General features: G+C 42.2%; 1 protein-coding gene across 8 annotated transcripts in view; it reads right to left on the reverse strand.

Annotated features, from left to right (window-relative positions):
* Positions 1 to 8051: 8051 nt before the first annotated feature.
* GPBP1 (GC-rich promoter binding protein 1) overlaps positions 8052 to 19791 on the reverse strand; it is a 152400-nt gene continuing 140660 nt past the window's right edge. For 7 of the 8 annotated variants that reach the window (XM_033930911.1, XM_033930941.1, XM_033930922.1 and 4 more), the window contains 2 exons: positions 19328 to 19430; positions 8052 to 8978 (listed from right to left, as the gene is read on the reverse strand). In XM_033930911.1, coding sequence (XP_033786802.1) covers positions 8838 to 8978; positions 19328 to 19430 — 244 coding nt within the window. In that variant the 3' untranslated portion in view covers positions 8052 to 8837. Of the gene's footprint in view, positions 8979 to 12822; positions 14352 to 19327; positions 19431 to 19791 lie in introns of those variants that run through there. The other variant, XM_033930930.1, reaches the window with a different exon arrangement.

The raw sequence follows: 19791 nt of genomic DNA on the forward strand, positions 1-19791 counted from the left end.
TTATCTTATTTCATATCATGTGTTTATACCAAATATATTTTTATAGTAAGCCTTTTGGTTTGATTTGCATTCTGGCACCATCTACTGGTTAGGTTTGATTTTATTTTAGTTATCCCTCTTGTTCTTATTGTGTATCCATAGTTGGTTTATTTTTTTTAAATTCTTTATTCATTTTTAATCTTACATCAAGTGTACAAATAATAAAACATTTGAAATTAATTTGTCCACATGTCATTCTCTAGTATGTACTTTTGGTGACGTACCAAATCAATGACAGATGCCTAGGGTGGGACAGATGAACCTGACCGCAAGACTGAGGACCCAAAGGTGGCATCCTCTCGCTGCACAATGTTCACTCTGTAAAACTTTGTAAAGGTATGGAGAATAGACCAAGTAGCTGCTCTACAAATCTCTTCAGGTGGAACTGCTCAGGACTCTGCCCATGAAGATGTCATGCTTTTGGTCAAATGAGCTTGGACAAAAATAGGCAGATGTTTGCCACAGCCAATATATACCAACAAATACCATATGAATCCATCTGGCAACAGAAGCTTGAAAGCTGTTCTGCTTAGTCTGGACTGACTACCCAGCACAAAAAGAAGGTTGGGAAGGTGAGACTCATTTTTCCTTTCCAGGTAGTGGAGTAGAACTCTTCACACATAAAGCCTCTGCAATTATCTCATCTTGCTTATTTGAACCCATAGCATAAAAAGCAAGTAAACAAACCTTTTGGTTGGCATGAAAAGCTGACACAACCTTCAGAAGGAAAGAAGGTGCCATACATAGAGAAATTCCAGCCTCTGAGATCCTTAAAAAAGGCTCTCCGTAAGAAAGTCTGCAATTCTGATATCTGTCACATGGACACTATCGCCACCAGGAATACCATCATCACTGTGAGATCCAGAAGAGATGGCTCATGGAGAAGCTGATATGGAGGCTTGGACAGGCCCTTCAGAACAATATTAAGACCCCAGGATGGAAAAGGCCGACATACAGGAGGTCACAACCTGAGTGCTCTTTAAGAACTGGGTCACATCAGTGTGAGATGCCAGAGATTGTTTTGCCCCTCAAACCTGAAAGCACAAAAGGTCCACCACCTGCACCTTTAGACACCACTGCTAGGCACTGTTCTAATCCAGCTTGAACAAATGTCAGGATCATAGGAATAAGTGCCCTGAAAGGCTCAACTTGATCTTTGGAAAACCAGAGCTGGAAAGCTTTCCAGGCCTTAGCGTAGGGCGCAAACATTGATTGCTTCTTTGCTCAAAGGAGAGTGCAATGACTACCTCAGAATAGCCCTTGAGGGTCAAGGCTGTGCACTCAAGTCATGCTGTAAGACCAAAGCAGGGCTCACCATGGGCATTGAGCCCTAAGAAGACTGGCATGTGTTGGTTGCTTGAGGCATCTGTCTCAATGATGCGCAAAAGATCTGCATACCAAGGCTGGTGAGGCCAGTCTGGGGCTACCAAAGTCACAAGTCCCTGGTGAGATGCAACTCTGTGGATGACCCGGACCATGGGGGAAACACATATAGAAGCCTCTCTTCTAGCCAGGGTTGTACCAAACCATTCAAACCCTGCACTTCCCGGTTCGCTTCTTCAGCTGTAAAATGTTTTGCCTTTGCATTATTAGCTAATGTCATCAGGTCCATCTCTGGCTGTCACCAGAGTTGCACAATGAGAATGAATGCCCCTTGGGACAGGGACCACTCCCCTAGGTCTAAAATCTGCTAGCTGAGAAACTCAGCTGTACTCTTGCTACATGCGCTGCTGAGAGTACCTGAAGATGGGCTTCCACCCACTGGAACAACATCTGACCCTCCAGACATAAGGGAGTACATCAGGTGCCCCCATTTGTAAGCTACCACGGTGGCATTTTAGGGCATTTTTAGAAAACACAGTCTGCCTTTCCTTCCAGGTACAGTTCCAAGGCCCAGTGCTAGGTGAATGGCTCAGAGTTCCAGGCGATTTATAGACCACTTTTCACTGCAGGAGGATTCATTGACCCTATACCGAATGACCGCTACAATGGCTCCCCAGTCAAACAGGCTGGCATCAGTCATTAGGGTTACCCATGAGATTTGGAGGGTAAGCCCTTGATAAGGCATCCTCTTGGAATCACCAATGAAAGCTGTTTCTCATATTTCCTGTCCAGGAAAACTGATGCCTGAAGAGCAGAGGATACTGGAGAGGGTGCCTATACACCCTCACCCAGAGAATTAGCTCCAGGGTAGCCACTATCGAGCCCAGCACCAGAAAGTAATCCCAGGCTGTGGGATTCATTAACAATAAGAGATCTAAAATCTGCTTTCAGAGCTTCTATTTGCATGGCTCAGGAAGAAAGATGCAACCTTTCGCCATGTCGAAGCAGACTCCCAGATACTTCAGGCATTGGGTCGGCTCCAGATGACTCTTCTTGAAAGGAGATCCACAACTTGTCACACTATCTGCACGCCCTACGATCTTGATACCATTCTGATCAGCCAATTGTCCAGGTACGAACATAAGAATTGCTGCTGTTGGGTCAGACCATTGGTCCATCGTGCCCAGCAGTCCACTCACACAATGGCCCTTGGTTAAAGACCAGCGCCCTGAGACTAGCCCTACCTGCCTACGTTCTGGTTCAACAGGAACTTGTCTAACTGTCTTGAATCCCTGGAGGGTGTTTTCCCCTACGACAGACTCCGGAAGTGTGTTCCAGTTTTATACCACTCTCTGAGTGAAGAACTTTCTTACATTCGTATGGAATCTATCCCCTTTCAATTTTAGAGAGTGCCCTCTCATTCTCCCTACCTTGGAGAGGGTGAACAACCTCTCCTTATCTACTAAGTCTATTCCCTTCAGTACCTTGAATGTTTCGATCATGTCCCCTCTCAATCTCCTCTGTTCGAGGGAGAAGAGGCCCAGTTTCTCTAATCTTACGCTGTATGGCAGCTCCTCCAATCCCTTAACCATCTTAGTCGCTCTTCTCTGTACCCTTTCGAGTAGTACCATGTCCTTTTTCATGTACGGCGACCAGTGCTGAATGCATTATTCCAGGTGAGGGCGCACCATGGCCCGGTACAGCGGCATAATAACCTTCTCCGATCTGTTCATGATCCCCTTATCATTCCTTGCATTCTGTTTGCCCTTTTTCCGCCGCCGCACATTACATGGACGGCTTCATTGACTTGTCGATCATAACTCCCAAGTCTCTTTCCTGGGAGGTCTCTCCAAGTACCGCCCCGGACATCCTGTATTCGTGCATGAAATTTTTGTTACCCACATGCATCACTTTACACTTATCCACATTGAACCTCATCTGCCATGTTGATGCCCATTCCTCAAGCCTGATTATATCATGTTGCAGATCTTCGCAATCCCCCTGTCTTCACTACTCTGAATAACTTTGTATCATCCGCAAATTTAATCACCTCACTCATCGTACCAATGTCTAGATTATTTATAAAGATGTTGAAGAGCACTGGTCCAAGCACCGAGCCCTGTGGTACCCCACTGGTGACGCTCTTCCAGTCCGAGTATTGTCCATTTACCCCCACTCTCCATTTCCTATGATCCAGCCAGTTTTTAATCCACGTGAGTATTTCACCCTCGATTCCATGGCTCGAAATTTTCCGAAGTAGTCATTCATGCGGAACCTTGTCAAACGCCTTCTGAAAATCCAGATATACCCAACCTGTGGAGGTAAGCTGCAACCATTACTATCACTTTGATGAAGGTGTGTGGGGCCATTGCCAGACCAAAAGGCAGGGGCTGCAAACTGAAAATATTGTTGAAGGACATGAAATCTCAAATCTTTCCTGTGGTCCGGTAAAATGAAGGTACACCTTCTTTTCTGTCATCACACCCCAGTTATGGGATTCACTTCCGGTCTTAGAGAAGAATTTATATTAGATAGGTTCAAAGAGATCCTTGAAAACCTCTCTTTATAAAGATTTTTTCAAAAATTAAAACCATCAGATTCAGATTAATTTATCATTAGAATACTTAATTTTTTTTTAATGGCATACAGCTTTTTTCCTTCCCCAACCTATCATTTTAACCCTTAACGTCGTCCTTCTCTGAAACCATTGTAGTTCTACCCCTTCTACTCTCTTATCTATATGTGTCTTCAGAATTTGTCCTTGTTAATATAACTATGATTTGCTTCCCCTTAATTTTAATATGTAATTCACTTTGAAATATTTTTTTTTTGTAAGCGTTTGTATCAAATTTTAAATAAACTTGAAACCTAATCAGATCTAGGGAACCTAGGAATTCCTCCAGAGCCATGCTGAAATGACAGACTGAATCATCTCCATGTGGAAGTGTGGTACTCTGCACCACATTTACTGTCTTTAGGTCCAGGATCAGTTTCCAATTTTCAGTGCCTTTCTTGGGCACTATGAAATACAGTATGTGGAGTACCTGCCAGAACCCGATTCCTCTTCAGGAACTTGTTCTATAGCTTGAATGTCCAATAGCCTTTGCACAGTCACTCAAACCCTGTCCTCCTTTTCTGGCTTCTGGCTGGAGAGTCGATAAACAGATCTGAAGGAGGGTGACAAAACTCAATCTTGTAACCCTCTTGAATAAGATCTAGAACCCAGCGGCCCAAGGAAATTCGTTCCCACTCCTTCCAGAATGCTGACAGTCTCCTGCCCAATGTGCAGAATGGCAACCAACTTGGCGTCACTGTGACTTTTTGGAGGTTGTGCTGAGATCCTGAGGGTTTCCGGCGTCTAGAGTTGCCAAACTGCAGTCAGGACCTCTGATAAGATCTTTCAGCAGAGGAACCTGCACAGAATTGGCAGGAACATTGTGAGGGACAAAATTGCCTCTGCATTCCCCAGTGGGTCAGCAAGGTCAACAGACATTTGAGGTGATCTGTCATGCTGCCCATAAGGTCATCAAGGCCTTTACCAAATAGTATCTGTCTTTGAAGGGCAGTCTGCTTAGAGTGGCTTTGGAAGCTGAATTGCCCGCCCATTGTCTGATCCAGAGTATACGGTGGGCAGAAATTGCTTATGCCAACACCTTGCTGATGACTCTGTCATATAGAGTTTCTGCCAAATAATCCATCCCCTCTAGCACAAGCTGGGGGCAGATGTCCTCCTCTTTGGCCAGATTTTGCAGTAAACCTGGTGTGGCAAGCATAAGCCACAAATGAGGCTGCCACTTTGATCCCCAAAGTTAGTGCTTCAACTTGCCTCTTAAGAACATGTCTATCTTGCAATCTTGCACATCCTTTAACGTCACTCCTACCTCACTAAAGAGGAAGGTACATTTAGTTACTTGAGCCATCGTGGAATCCAACTTTGGCCGACTAAATAGCTGCTGAAACTCCAGAGCCATAGGGTAAAGATTGGACATAGTTTTGGTCACCTTTATGGAGCCTTCCAATCTCCCATTGTTCAGTGACCAACAAGGTGATGTCTGGATGCGAGGGAAAAAGGTGGTTTGAGAATTCATGCCGCTCATGGCCGTGCACTGTGAGGTGGATGGATGCTGAGACTCCAACTCCCTTAGTGCATCTGTAAAGACATGTGGGCCAGTAGCCATCTTGAACAGTCACCACCGACAGATCGTCCCCCTGGTCAAGAGCAACAATCGCCTCTTAACTCACAGGGAACCGGAATCCTCCAGGAAGGAAGTTGAGCCCTGTGACAATAAAGGCATAGAGCATGATTTCCAATCCTGCCAGTCCAGCTCTGTTTGGTCACAGAGGCTGAGAGCTGGCCTCCTGAGTGGCGGAGACACCCCCTGAAGAGGCATCTTTCCCCAATCCAATACTGGTACTCCCCAGGCAGCACAGTGTCCTGGGTCTATCATAAAAGCTTTCCATAGAAGATTCACAAATTCTGGAATAAATCCATGAACAGGAGGCCTCAAGGATCCCTGCAGAACCTCAGATTGGCTTCTCTTGGGCTTTGCAGTGTCCGCACACTTGTGTTTCACGCCTTCACTATTTGAGGACCCTGGGAGGGATTTTCTCCTTACCACTCAGCCCCCCTGCAGTTCCCCAGCCCTAGAGGATTCAGAGGAGGCTAAGCCAAAGGCTCCAGCCCCTCACTTATATGCACCGCAGCACGTGGTACACAGATACTCCAAGGCTGACCATCTAGCACAAAACTGGCATGAATTAAGAGGTAGAATAGCTTGAGGAGTCCCATCACAGTAAATTCTGAGCCGAATCAAGGAGTCTTGAGGTAGATGGAGGCTTTAGAAAAAAAGATTGTTTAAAATCTAAGTTGGCCGCTGCAGAAAATTTGTGCCAAAATGGCCTGTGGGGGCTTCCCTGAAAGTTTAAAAAAAAAACAAAAAAACTCATGGAAAGGGGATTTGGAGGTAGGGGACTATCTCTAGTCCCAGAAACCCTTAAATTCAACTTTTTCAGACTCCTCAGTTCTCTCCAAAGGGAATAATGGGCTATACACACAGTGCTGCTGCTGCTGGTGCCTACCTGTGTCAGCTTTACTTCAGCCTAACTGAAATAGAGAGAACTTTCTGCCTCAAATTCTTGAGGAACAGTTCAGGCCTGGAAATCTTTGGGCTGCCAGTCCAACCAGAACTGAAAGTTCATCCCTCACAAATCTTTGCGGTTCAACAGGGGGAGAATAAAATGCAGCCAGCAACCTGAAACCCAAAGGGATTCACACGGGCCCCAAAGCCTGTACTCAAGCCTCTAATAAATCAGAAGGCAAGCAGGCTCCCAGGGGAACAGATCCTGAACCTTGAAGTAACACAAAGCAGGCTGGTTCATCAGGTAGACCTGGTGGTTGCCCTACAAGCTGCAGTCCACTCTCATGGAATCTGCTGCATTCTCACCCAGGCAGAGTAGCCCAAAATACAGTGTCCTCTGGCTCCAAAGTCTCCCGAAAATGGAATAAAAAGACACAAAAATAATAAAAACCAAACAGAGCAGATCAGAACACCTCTTCTTGGTTTGTTTGCAAAAGGAAAAACTGAAGAGGGAGCTATACTCCACTAGTGAAGTAAGAGGAGCTGAAAGATGCTACTGACACCTTTCTGCAAGTGGTTCACGAGCATGAATTAATCACCTAGGCCCTGATTCTGCAAAGTGCATCCTGATTGTAGGCAGCTGTAGGCGTCCTACAGCTGTCTAATCAGCCAATCGGGAGGCACGTTTTCTAAAAATAATGCTCCTCAGGCAGGCCGCCTATATTAAAGGCGTCTCCGGGAGACTAGGAAGGCCCGCAAGCCCGCCTAAGGCTAGGCGGTAGCCTTAGGCGAATCTAGGCGGCCCTACATGTCTCCCTAGCAGAGCGGGAGACATTTACAGTTTAGGCTAACAAAATGCTGGCCTACATGGTAAGTAGACACGGCCGCTATACTTAATCGCGGCAAGGGATCTCCCTGCCGCAATTAGTATAGCAGCCGCAGCTACGGCCACCAGTCTCCCAAACCCCCCGACATTCGTGGCAGGAGGGTGCCCAACCCCTCCTGCGGACAGAACCCCCCCCCCTGAAGATCGCCGGCAGGATCAATTAAATAACCCCTCCTGCTGGACCCCCCCCAACATGCCCCAACCTCCCTCCCCAGACCCCCTCCCCAACGGCCAACCCGAAGATCACCGGCAGGAGGGTGCCCAACCCTTCCTGCCGGGTGCCCAACCCCTCCCAACGAAACCCCCATCCCGGAACCCCTCTCGGGCTTATCTGCAAGTTGGCCGGACGGGTCTTCGCACTGTCCGGCCAGCAGGCCTGCCTCTTCCAAATGAGGCGGGCCTGTCCCTCCCCTGCCCAACCCACAGGATCCTAGGGCCTGATTGACCCAGGTGCCTAAGGCCCCTCCCACTATAGGAGCATCCTATACAGAATCCGGGCCCTAATGTACAAACTTCTGTGTATGTGTGTATATAACGCAGGCCACAGAGCAAACACAATAATTTAACAGAAGAAACTAATCAGAATAATGAAATTAACTACAATCTTTCTTCTGTTCTGAATTGTGGGCAGTATGAGATAATTTTCTTCAGAGATTCAGGTACAATCCACAATTAAATAATAAAGACAATGTTTTAATGGACACCTTTGATACTATACACCAAAGCATTCTTTAAATCCACTTTTATTTGCCATGTAGTGGACAAATCCAGTAAGGCTTTTTTTTGGCATATTCTAGGCTTCTTTTTTTAAATCAAAATAGGTTTACCTTTTCCCAAAATTTTCTAAATATTCACCTTAAAAATAAAAAAAACTCCTGGCTCCTGCAGCATGTTCAAATAAAACTCTAAACTGTACATTATTTTATGAATTTGAAAGAAAAGTTGATTGTAACAGCCTCTTCAATAATGATTACTATACTAAAAAGGCCAAAAGGAATTAGCTTTCAAAATGTGGAATCAGCTTGGTTTAGAATACTGACATTCTAATGTATTTTGTTAATTTTTTGCAAATATACTACATTTCCCATTTTTGTTTGTAAGTACATTGTGGACTTAAGGACTTCCCCACTAGGAAAGAAATATGAATCAACGAGCACTGTGTCAAGTAGCCGGGGTTTCTTTGTTTTGAAAATTGGGACAGTTTAAAGACAAGCTCTTGAAAACAAACCGTTATTAAATAAGAAAATCTCATTTGTTATCTTGTTACATTACTAGTCACAGAAATGCTGCAGTGATAAAGCAAGTCAGTGCTGATTCAAAGTCCCCAAGTTTACAACATTCATTTACAAAGAATAGTCATGTTCAACAGCCTAATACAACTTTCTTATTTTCTTCATTAAGTCGTCCCTGTAACATCTGTTCTGCTGGGGGGTTTCTACATAAATTCTTTTTCACAGTTCGCTCCAAAATGAGATTACAAGCTTTAATGACTTCAGTTGTTGACGATTCCCTCACACATCATCATCAGATGTATCACTGCTGCTCGTCTCAGTATCATCAATCTCAATAGTGGATTTGAAAGTGCTATTTTTCAAAAAGCCAAATTTGAACTCAACATTCAGACCATTTTTCCGAAGACTGTTTTTCTGTAACTAAAAACAAACAAAAAATATATTTGTAAATAAATCACTTTTCATTATTGTGTCACATATGCTGTATTTATGATCAGGTTATAAATTACACTAAGGGCTCCTTTTCACTAAGTTGCGATAGTGGTTTTAGCGAGCGTTTAGCGTGCGCTGAATTGCCACGCACGCTAGATGCTAACGCAAGCATTGAGCTAGCGTTAGTTCTAGCCACATAGTGCGTTTAGTGCACGCTAAAATTCTGTGTGCGCTAAAAACGCTATCGCAGCTTAGTAAAAGGAGCCCTAAGTTATAAACTTGAAGGAATTTTCAGAGCATTTACTTTACAATTAAGTAACTTTTCATATGATTTTAGTCAGAAATTCTGAAACTTTATACATTGTTATTTATTTCATATTTTTTATTTTAATATTTATATACCACTTATCTAAATGGTTTACATTCAGGTACTCAAACATTTTTCCCTATTTCTCCTGGTGGGCTCATAATCTATCTAATGTACCTGGGGCAATGGGGGGATTAAGTGACTTGCCAAGAGTCACAAGGAGCAGCACAGGGTGCTGAGGCTGTAGCTCTAACCACTGTGCCACACATTCCCACCTCTCACATAATCCAATATACAAAATCATTTGTTTCCTTCTAGACTGCAAGAATAGTAACTGTACGTAGTCTTAATCATCTTAAGCTGCTTACCTATATTCAATACTATTATAATACTACTACTTATTTCTATAACGTTAATAGACACATGCAATGCTGTATATCAAAACATAGAAGAGACAGTCCCTGCTCAAAAGAGCTTACAATCTAGTCAAGGCAGACAAACTTGACAAGAAAGTGTATCTATACACAGTGCTCAGGTGGGGGAATGATAAGACAGATACGCAGGGCATTCTATAAATTAGATACCTAAGAAACAAATGCTAAATTCTTTTTTAATTTTTCAATATAGTCTCCTGCTCGCTCCATACATTTCATCCACTTTTCCTGCAATGACTAACACCTTTGAAAAGAATTCTTCTGTTTGAAGTTAAGGGGTGATAAGCTCCGGAGTAATCTAAGGAAATACTTTTTTACAGAAAGGGTGGTAGATGTGTGGAACAGTCTCCCGGAAGAGGTGGTGGAGACAGAGACTGGGTCTGAGTTCAAGAGGGCCTGGGATAGGTACGTGGGATCTCTCAGAGAGAGAAAAAGATAATGGTTACTGCAGATGGGCACACTAGGTGGGGCATTTGGTCTTTATCTGCCATCATGTTTCTATGACCTTTTGACCAGGATGTCACAGCTTCCTTGATGTCTTCATCGTTTGAAAACCGCTGTCCCTGGAAAAATTTCTTCAAAACTCAGAACAGGAAATAATCCAAGGGAGCCAGATCAGGACTGTAGAGTGAATAGTTCAGCTGCTGAAACCCACATTCTCAGATAGCAGCTTGTGACTGTCACAACATGTGCACTGGCGCATTGTCGTAAAGCAGCAGCATGCTCCAATAAAATTAACTGGCTTTTAATATTTCTAAAACCACAGGTGTCCTTTTCCCCACCTCTACAGATGAGCGTCTCTGTGCGCCCATTAGCATCGATTCCTCTTCTATTCAAATGGAAAGCAAAGTTAAACTCCTTGGTGTTATCCTCGATAAAGTTCTTACTTTCCATCAGAAAATCAGTGCCGTAACACAAAAATGCTTTCACAAACTCATCTGCTCTTATCTCATCTCTTCTCAATCCTCCCTCAATCAATATACTGATTCTTTCTCTTGTTATTTTGACCTTAGACTACTGTAACACTCTCTACCAAGGCATAACCCAGAAAGAAATTTGTTGCATCCAATTAATACAAAATACTGCGGTGAAACTAATCTACCATGCAAAAAAATTTGACCACGTTACTCCTCTCCTCCGCAAAGCACACTGGCTGCCCATCACACATCGTCTTACCTATAAAATACTACTACTTGCCTTCAAAACAAATCATTCCCACCAACCAGCTTTTATTGTTAAACTTCTAATTTTGTATGCATCTTGTAAGACTCTTCGATCTTGTAATCAAAATCCATCTTCTCTGTTACAGCTCCCACCTTGTGGAATGTCCTTCCTTCTGACCTTCGTTTAGAAAACTCTTTAGATAAATTTAAAATCAAACTCAAAACTTTCCTTTTTAAAGACGCCTACACCTTGTAAACCCTGATTTCCACAACTATTGTTCCTCTTTTGTAGAACTTCTTTGGCAATCCAAAACGCTTCTTTTGAAATGACCACCCCCTACCCAAGTGTACTTCCCTTTCCCTTCCTTTATTTTTATTTTCCATTTTGATGTATTTAATAAATCTTCCTCTCCCCATTGTCTCCCTTTGGTATCATGTACGTCAATGAGTAAGTGCTTCCCTCCTTTTAGCTTAGCCATGTTTTTATTTTGGTTTTTTAAATTTTGATTTTATTGTTAACCGTTTAGATACCTATATGATAAAAGGTATATAAAAAATAAAGAAACTTGAAACTTGGCATAACTCTCCCCTATTATGGTTGTCTTCTGTGTCATGAACTCCAAAAGCAAAAGTCCATCATCCCAGAAGACAACTGCCATGACTTTGCTTGTAGATTTTTCTGTCTTGAATTTTTGGGGGGTGGGGAATGACTTGTGCTTTGGACTCAGGATCTCTATGATAGACCCAAGTCTCATCTCCAGTCACCAAATGATTAAAACAAAAAACACTTTTTGATCTTCATGGAGCATCTCCAAGTTCTCCTGACAGCACTGGAGCCTCATGGCCTTCTGACACGTCAGCATTCTTGGAGCCCATCTTGCACTAACCTTGGACATGCTCAATTTTTCATGAATTATTTTCCAAACTGTACCTGCTGAGATGCCCATTTCTTCAGCTATTCGGAAAATCTTAATTTGTTTGACAAAATTAAATCCTCAACTTTCTTGCAGTCCAGTGTGAGGGTCATCTTCAATGGACTCTCTATCCCACCTAAATTGCTTGGTCTAAAATTTTACTTTGTAGGATGATTATGCAGACTCACCATAAACTGCATGCGTTCATGGATCTCCTTTGGCTTTTTCCCTTCTTTTGTAAGAAATTTTATCATTGAACAATGCTCCAAATCTAGCAGATTCTTACTTGATTCGCACAAGGACTTTCCTGACATCCTGTCTCTTGGAATGTTACTCGCACTGAGCCGCAACTTATGCATGAGTAACCTTAGACAGACGGAGGTGAAAAGATGCAGCTGGCAACCTGTGAGACACTGCCAAGTTTTCTACGTATGCCCAACAGCCTGCACTCGAACCTTTGTTTGGTAGAACAAGATGGGGACAGTTCCTGTGAAGTAAATGCAGGTTGGCTGGCAGGTACCCACTGGGATTGGCCTGACAGTTGCAGACTGAAGTCTGTGTGATCTCAATGCAGACAGAGCTCAATAAAAGTTCTAAGCACCAGAAACCCTGAAAATGGGACAAAAAAAAAACACAGAATAAAATAATAAAACGAGGACAGCAGAACAAACACTCCTGCAGGCACATGTGCAGAAGGGGAAAACTGTAGGTGGAGTTAAGGAGCCCAGTGAAGTACACCAGAGGCACAGGGAAAAAATCTGGAGTGGATTCCTTCTGTACATGGCACTTGGCCTTGGGGACACAACCCATCTGTCTAGAACAAGGGTCTCCAAACTTTTCGCCACAAGGGCCACACTGAGTACTTCAGCACTTTTCAGCAGGCCTTAGTAAAAAAATATATATATAAAATAAAAGTAAATAACTCTAGATATGAGTTTTATTGGAAGCAGAAAATTTTATAAACTAATTACAGAGTATGTGAGATTAAATTATTGCATATTAATGACAATGAATGCTACCAGTAAATTCTCATATTTTCATCACAAATGATGCAATTGTTTTTGTGTTTTTAAAATCATATTAAAACTAAGGTTCAAATTTTGAAACACCAATTACAAGTAGCAACTTCAAATGTTCATCAAATAAATTTGCTCTGTGTTTTGACTTGATATATTTAATTCAGGAAAAAGTTTGTTCGCAAAGATATGTTGTTCCAAAAATAAAGATAAATTTACAAGCAAATTTCTTCAAATTTGGAAACTGCTTAGAGTTCAGAAATTTATTTAAAAAAAAAAAAAAAATCAAGTTTCATTCCTTGTATTTATCTTTAATTTGTTCATTTGCCTAATTTCCATTTGAATTGGGACATCAGCAACATCACAGTCAAATGGATTTTGAAACAATCTAATTTCCCTAGCATTGGCATTCAAATTAGCAAATCGCTTCTGAAATTGTTGTTTAAAATCTGAAATAACTAAATTTGGGAACAAGAAAGGAAATTCTGCTTCACCCTTTTTATGTAATTCTGCACTGTATGGCATATGAGCAAAGTTACAATCTTTCACCTGACCTTCCAGAAGTATCAACTTTGCTCTGAATGTCTTGATATGCGTTAATAAATCACAAACTAAGTTATTTTCACCCAGCAATTTTAAATTCAAACTGTTCATGTGGTTCACCAGAGCTGCAAAAAATGCCAATTTCCAAAGCCACTCAGTATCTGATAGAAGTGGTTCATAATGGGTTTTCTCAGTAAGAAATATATCAATTTCATTCCTGAGATGAAAGAAGCATGAAAGAACCTTTCCACAGCTAAGCCATCGGCCTGCAGTATAATCACATTCCTCGACAAACGACTGAAATTGACGATGATTAAGTGCATGTGAGTAAATGAAATTCATCATAGAAATAACAAGTTTTCAAGACACAGCTCATATCAACGTATTTTCCACAAGTGATTGTTGGTGGATAACACAGTGAAGAAACATTGGTTTTGATATTCCTGCATCCTAACAAGCTTTTCTGATTTGTCCAACCAAACCCATCTTTATACCGATATGTTTTTTACTCCATCAACTGTCACGCATTGCAGACGATTCCAGTCCAAATTATATTGTTAGTGTTTTTTGAATTTCCTCTCCTGTTGTAGTGCCATGCATGCTGTGAAATGATGCTAATTCCTTTGTGACATTAAGTTCATTGTCAACGCCACAAAGAAAACTATGAATTGCGAGGTATTACAAACATCTCTTGATTCATCCAGCATGAGAGAATGCTGACTAAAACATTGTGCTTTGCCTACAACTTGTTGGATAATGCTATTTCATACATTTTCAACCCAACAAGCAATAGTATTTGGTGAAACACTTATTTTAAAAAGATTAAGTTTTTCTTGGCATAACTCAGCTACTGCTTCCATCATACATTCTTTGATATTGCCATCGATGAATGGTTTTTCTCTTTTAGCCAACACATAAGCAACCTTGTAGCTTTATCAAGGTTAAGGCTTCATTTTCTGAGTCTGCTTTCGTCAATAAGTCTTGCTGAAAATGCAAACAATGACATGATTCAAATTTATCCGATTGCTCCTTTTCTTTAAATTGCAAAAATGTTGAAGCATGTTTTGTTTCATAGAGGCGGCGTATATTGTATTCTTTCAACACAGCAACAGTGTCTTTACAAATGAGACATACATCTTTATCCTTTGACTTTGATTGTATGAAGAAGTATTTTACACTATATTACTACTAATGCCCTTGCTCTAAAACTTTTTTTGAAAATAACAAAATGGCTAAATAAGTAAATATAAATAACAAAATGGCTAAATAAGTAAATATAGTGTATAGTGTGCTGAAGGACCAGTTCTGGATGCTAGGAAGAAAGCTGAAGACCAGAATGCAGAGGATAGCATTCGCGGAGATCTTGCCGGTACCCAGGGCCGAAGAGAAGAGGCAGATGGAGCTGCAAGCAGTCAACACGTGGATGCAGCGCTGGTGTGAGGAAGGATTCCACTTCGTGCACAACTGGACGACGTTCTGGGAAAGAGCAAGCTATTCAGGAAGGACGGACTCCACCTCAGCAGAGAAGGAACGAGGCTACCTGCAAGCAACATCAACAGAGAAGTTGAGAAGTTTTTAAACTAGGAAGAAGGGGAAAGCCGACAGTCGACTGAGAGAGTCGATGGTTCGGGAACCGGTATACCCGGAAGATGCCGTGCAGGAAGATAGAGGGGAAGACTCACCAGATCACAGGCAAGATAGACCAAAAGGGACACTAGAGGGAAGGAAATGCAAGAAAGGAACAGGCCGCAAACTCAAAGTGTATGTACACGAACGCAAGGAGCGGCGGAGGGAGCCATCTTGCAGCCGTTGCTGCCTTGCCCCATGCCTGCCGGGACCGCCTGCCACACTCCAGGCAAGGACTGCCTGCCTCGCACCGACGCCGACTCCTCTTCAACTCCCGGCTACCTTCTTACTGCTGGGCCGGGTGTGTGAGCTTGCTCCGCCCCCCCAGCCCTTCCCATTTCCTGTTGAGTCAGAGAAGAATTCTTCGGCAGCCAAATGCAACCCCAAGGCTCCAGTTGCCTGTCGAAAGAAAATCAAAAATTGGCTCAAAGGTAAGGGGAAGGAAGGGAGGGAGAATAAATTAGTGAAATGGAGTTTGTGTGTGTGGAGGCAGGGGTGGAGGTGGGCAGTTAGGAATTATTAGGCACTGACTGGACCGTGCAAAGTGTGCTGAAGGGGGGTTGAGAGGAACAGATGCTGAAGAGAGAGAGGGGAGAAGACACTGAAGGGAAATGGGGGAAGAGAGAGATGCCAGTCTATGGGGGAAGCGGAGGGAAGAAGAAAAAGAATAACAACAGTTTATATACCGCAGGACCGTGAAGTTCTATGCGGTTTACAATGATTAAAAGATGCTACAGATTGAGAAGAATTAACGGAGTTAAGAGCTAGTGATAAACAGCTCTAGAGATCAGTTATTGTGGACTAAGATTTTACCGGTCAGTTGCTTAAATAATTCAGGAACAGATATGTTTCTAGGTGTTTCCTAAATTCCACATAAGTAGTAGGCATAAGCAATTGTTCCAGGTCTTTACCCCATAATGCCTGCCAATTGACTTCATTTCTTTCAAAGTGTGAATAAACACGTAGATAAAGGTAAGCCGATTGATGTAGTGTATTTAGGCTTTCAGAAAGCTTTTTTTAACATAAGAACATGAGCAATGACTCTGCTGGGTCAGACCTGAGGTCCATCGTGCCCAGCAGTCCGCTCATGCGGCGGCCCAACAGGTCCAGGACCTGTGCAGCAATCCTCTATCTATACCCCTCTATCCCTTTTTCCAGCAGGAAGCTGTCCAATCCTTTCTTGAACCCCAGTACCGTACTCTGCCCTATTAGAAGAAGGGTGCCAGACCAATTGGGGGGGAAGTGGAGGGAGAGATGGAAGGGAGAGAGAAGGCAGACAGTGGATGGAAGGAATTGAATGAGGAGAAGATGAGGAAAGCAGAAACCAGACAACAAAGGTAGAAAAAAAAATTTCTATTTATTTTCTTTGCTTTAGGTAAAGTAGTGTATTAGTTGTGTTGATAAACATTTATAAACACAGTCCTGCCAGCTGAACATCTTTTTCTCTAGTTCAGCATCCAGAACTTTGATTTATAAAATGACAATTGTACAGAATATTGTTTCTTTTTATACTTTAATAAAATAAGTTCAGTATAAAACTATTCGAGGCTTGTGTGGATGGGATCAAATGGTTTGCGGGGTCGGGGCAGTGACGTGTACCGAGTTCACGGTAACGGGGACCAAGCTTGAGGGGACGGTGACAGTAACGGGAACTGAGTTCGCGGGGACAGGGACAAATTTTCCCCCGTGTCATTCGCTAACTACAATCAAAGCACAGAAAAAAGATAAATGAATGATTTTCTTTTTTGCTATCCAGGTGAATTGTACAAGATCATTTATGGTACCCTAATAGAAGGGACAGGTGCAAAACATTTGATAAGTAACCCAGGAATGGAACAATATTGTGCTATGATGGTTCCTTGATTATCATGGTCCTTACATCTGTTTTGGATTTGCCCTTGGTGGAGGTGGTTGATTGAGCACAATATACACTATATGAAGGTGTATGGTTATTATTTATCCATTTTGTATTTATTTTCAGAAAAGTTTTAGAGAAAGGGCATTAGTAGTAATATAGAGCACAAGTGTGAGTGCCTAATTTATTTATTTCCCAAGATTTGTAGAAGTATTTTACATCCCATTCTTCATTAAACACTTTTCTTTTCCCCATCCATGTTAAAATTGTAAGAGAATAAATTTATAAATAATTATGAAGTTCTTAAAATCACGAGAACTCTGTACAAGCAAATATTTGAATAAGTGAATACGCACCTTTAAATATAAATTTATGCAATTACAAATTCAGTATTACACTGTACCACTGCAAGTATTCCTATGGACAATTAACCATAATGACTAGTAATGAAGTTCCAGATTTGTCACAGCACCGGAGCTACCTACAACGCTGCAAATTGACACTGTCAATTGAGGCTGAACAAGTCCGAAGAAATACCGTGAAGTATACAATTATAATTCAGTATTAAATAAAGTTGTGAATAATATTATTATTAATATAATATGGGATATCAACATATTTTGAACACAATTTTTTTTAACACAATTTGAATTAATGCATTTGAAATCTGTGTATCCAAATGGCACATTTCTGCACAATTCTTCCGCAGGCTGGATAAAATCATGTTGTGGGCTGGATGTGGTCTGCGTGCTGTACTTTGGAGACTTCCTGGTCTAGAATGTCTCAACTATTGCACTGGAAATAGGGATTAGGGAATTTCTTACAGAAGAAATAAACCAGACATGGGTACTTTACAAGTGAGTGGGAGTTAGGAATTAAAAGCAGCTTTGAAAAAGTGGGCTTTTAACCTAGATTTGAATACTGCCAAAAAAGGAACTTGACATACTGACTCAGGCAGTTTGTTCCAGGCACACACTACAGCAAGATAGAAGGGATTGAGTATGGAGTTGGCAGTAGAAAAGGGTACAGTTGAGAGACTTACCCGATGAACGGAATTCTCTCTTCATTCTCCCCACCCCTACCCTCGTGGATGCACCTCTCTCCTGCTGTTTCTGTCTCTCTGCTCCCATTCAGCACTACTCTAACTCCATGTTCTTTTCTCCAGCACTCTCTCCTTTCCATAATGCTTGCCCAGCCCTCCCTCCCTTCTTTCATGCTGTTTCGCTAGCCCTCCCTCCCTCCATCCATGTCATGAAGCGTTATTGGTGTCATGTCACCAAGTAGGAAGATATTTGTCAGCAGTTTGTCTGAGTTTTGGAAGGCCTTGAGCTTGGGGCCACATCTGGAGGGTCTCTGCACATGTGCGGATGTCGATGCGAAGACATCACATGCATGAGTGTGATGTCATCACATTGACGTCCACACACAGGCCCTCTAGATGTGGGACTGAGCTTGGGGAAAGACACACGAGGTTCGTGTGGGGATGGGGCAAGGAGTAAAACAGGGCCGGGCCACGTGTCCTCTTTTTTTTTTAAGAGGATAGCTGGTAACCCTACTCAAAATTACAAATTAAGAGTTAAAGTAGGATTTGAACCAAAGTCACTTGGTTCACATTCCACTGCACTAGTCACTAAACTACTCAGACTTCCTTCTTGTTTGATTTACATTCCACTGCACTAGTCACTAAGCTACTCAGACTTGCTTCCTGCTTTGTTAAGAATGCCCATAATGCTTAAAGCTGTCACAGAGCCTGGTATATCTTCTTTGAGTTTCACTTTTAGAGGAAAGTGAAAGGGACATCAGTTACTGGAGGATTAAGGATGGCTCATGCTTTGATCCCTCAAGTAGACAGCTGCTCAAATCAAGGCACCTTTTTGTACCCTGGGCATGCCTGAAACATCTAAATAAATGACGTCTTTTTTAGACATGGACATTTCTTCCCCTTTGGTAATCGCTTTTGGGCATTCAGATTTCAGATCCTCCCTAAACCCACCCAAAACACACCCCACTGCTATTTGGACATCCCTATTCTAAGGAACAAGGCGAAGAAGGCAAACTGCAATCAGATGACTGGACATGTTGAAAAAAAACCAAAACATGGGGATGACCCTGGAGGACCTTACCAGACTAGCACAAAACTGATCTCTTTTTAGATCTGTCTCGCTAGGACTCGAGCACAAATCAATGGCACCTAACCACTATTACTACTTTTCTGCCTTTGCAAAACTGATACTTGGATGTTTAAAGCACATGGACATCTATTTCGGCCTACTGAGATGTCCATGTGCTTCGAAAATAAACGTCAAAGTCTCTTAAGAACCAAGTATGCAAGTAGCCTAGCTCCAGTCAATTACCACCAAACAATTCCTTGTGTTTGCTAGTTTACTATACTATCTGGAGCAGAGCTCTCTGGTTCTGCCTGTTGGGAAATACAAAAAAAAAAAAAAAATCTTTGGCTACAACTACATCCAATTATTACCTGTTCGCTAATTTCTTGGAATTCTCTCATTTCATCCTCTGTTAGTGGAGCACAAGTTTCATCATTTTCACTGTATTCTTGCCAACCCATTTCTTTTAGCAATCTTTAAAAAAAGAAAAAAAAATATTAAAAGGCTCTCTCATTTCACAATATCCCAATATACAATACCTAAATTTGACAAAATATAACTCATCTAGGTACCATATGCACAATAATATTGTATTCGTTATATAAAAATAATGAAATGCCATGCAGCCAAAGATTAGGCCACATTTGTAATATCATCCAGTCTGCCATTCTCTAGCCCTAGAGGCCTGTGAAGGGATCAGCCCGAAGCTGCCGCCCCTCCATCCCATGTTGTGCGAACATGGCGCAAGGGTGCTCTTCAGCTACCCATCCAGCTCAAATAAGGCATGATATATAGGGTATTAGGATCAGAGGACTCAATTGCTAAAACTTTTGAG

The sequence above is a fragment of the Geotrypetes seraphini genome, chromosome 1, assembly GCF_902459505.1.
Source record: "Geotrypetes seraphini chromosome 1, aGeoSer1.1, whole genome shotgun sequence".
In the NCBI taxonomy this organism is placed as follows: Eukaryota; Metazoa; Chordata; class Amphibia; order Gymnophiona; family Dermophiidae; genus Geotrypetes; species Geotrypetes seraphini.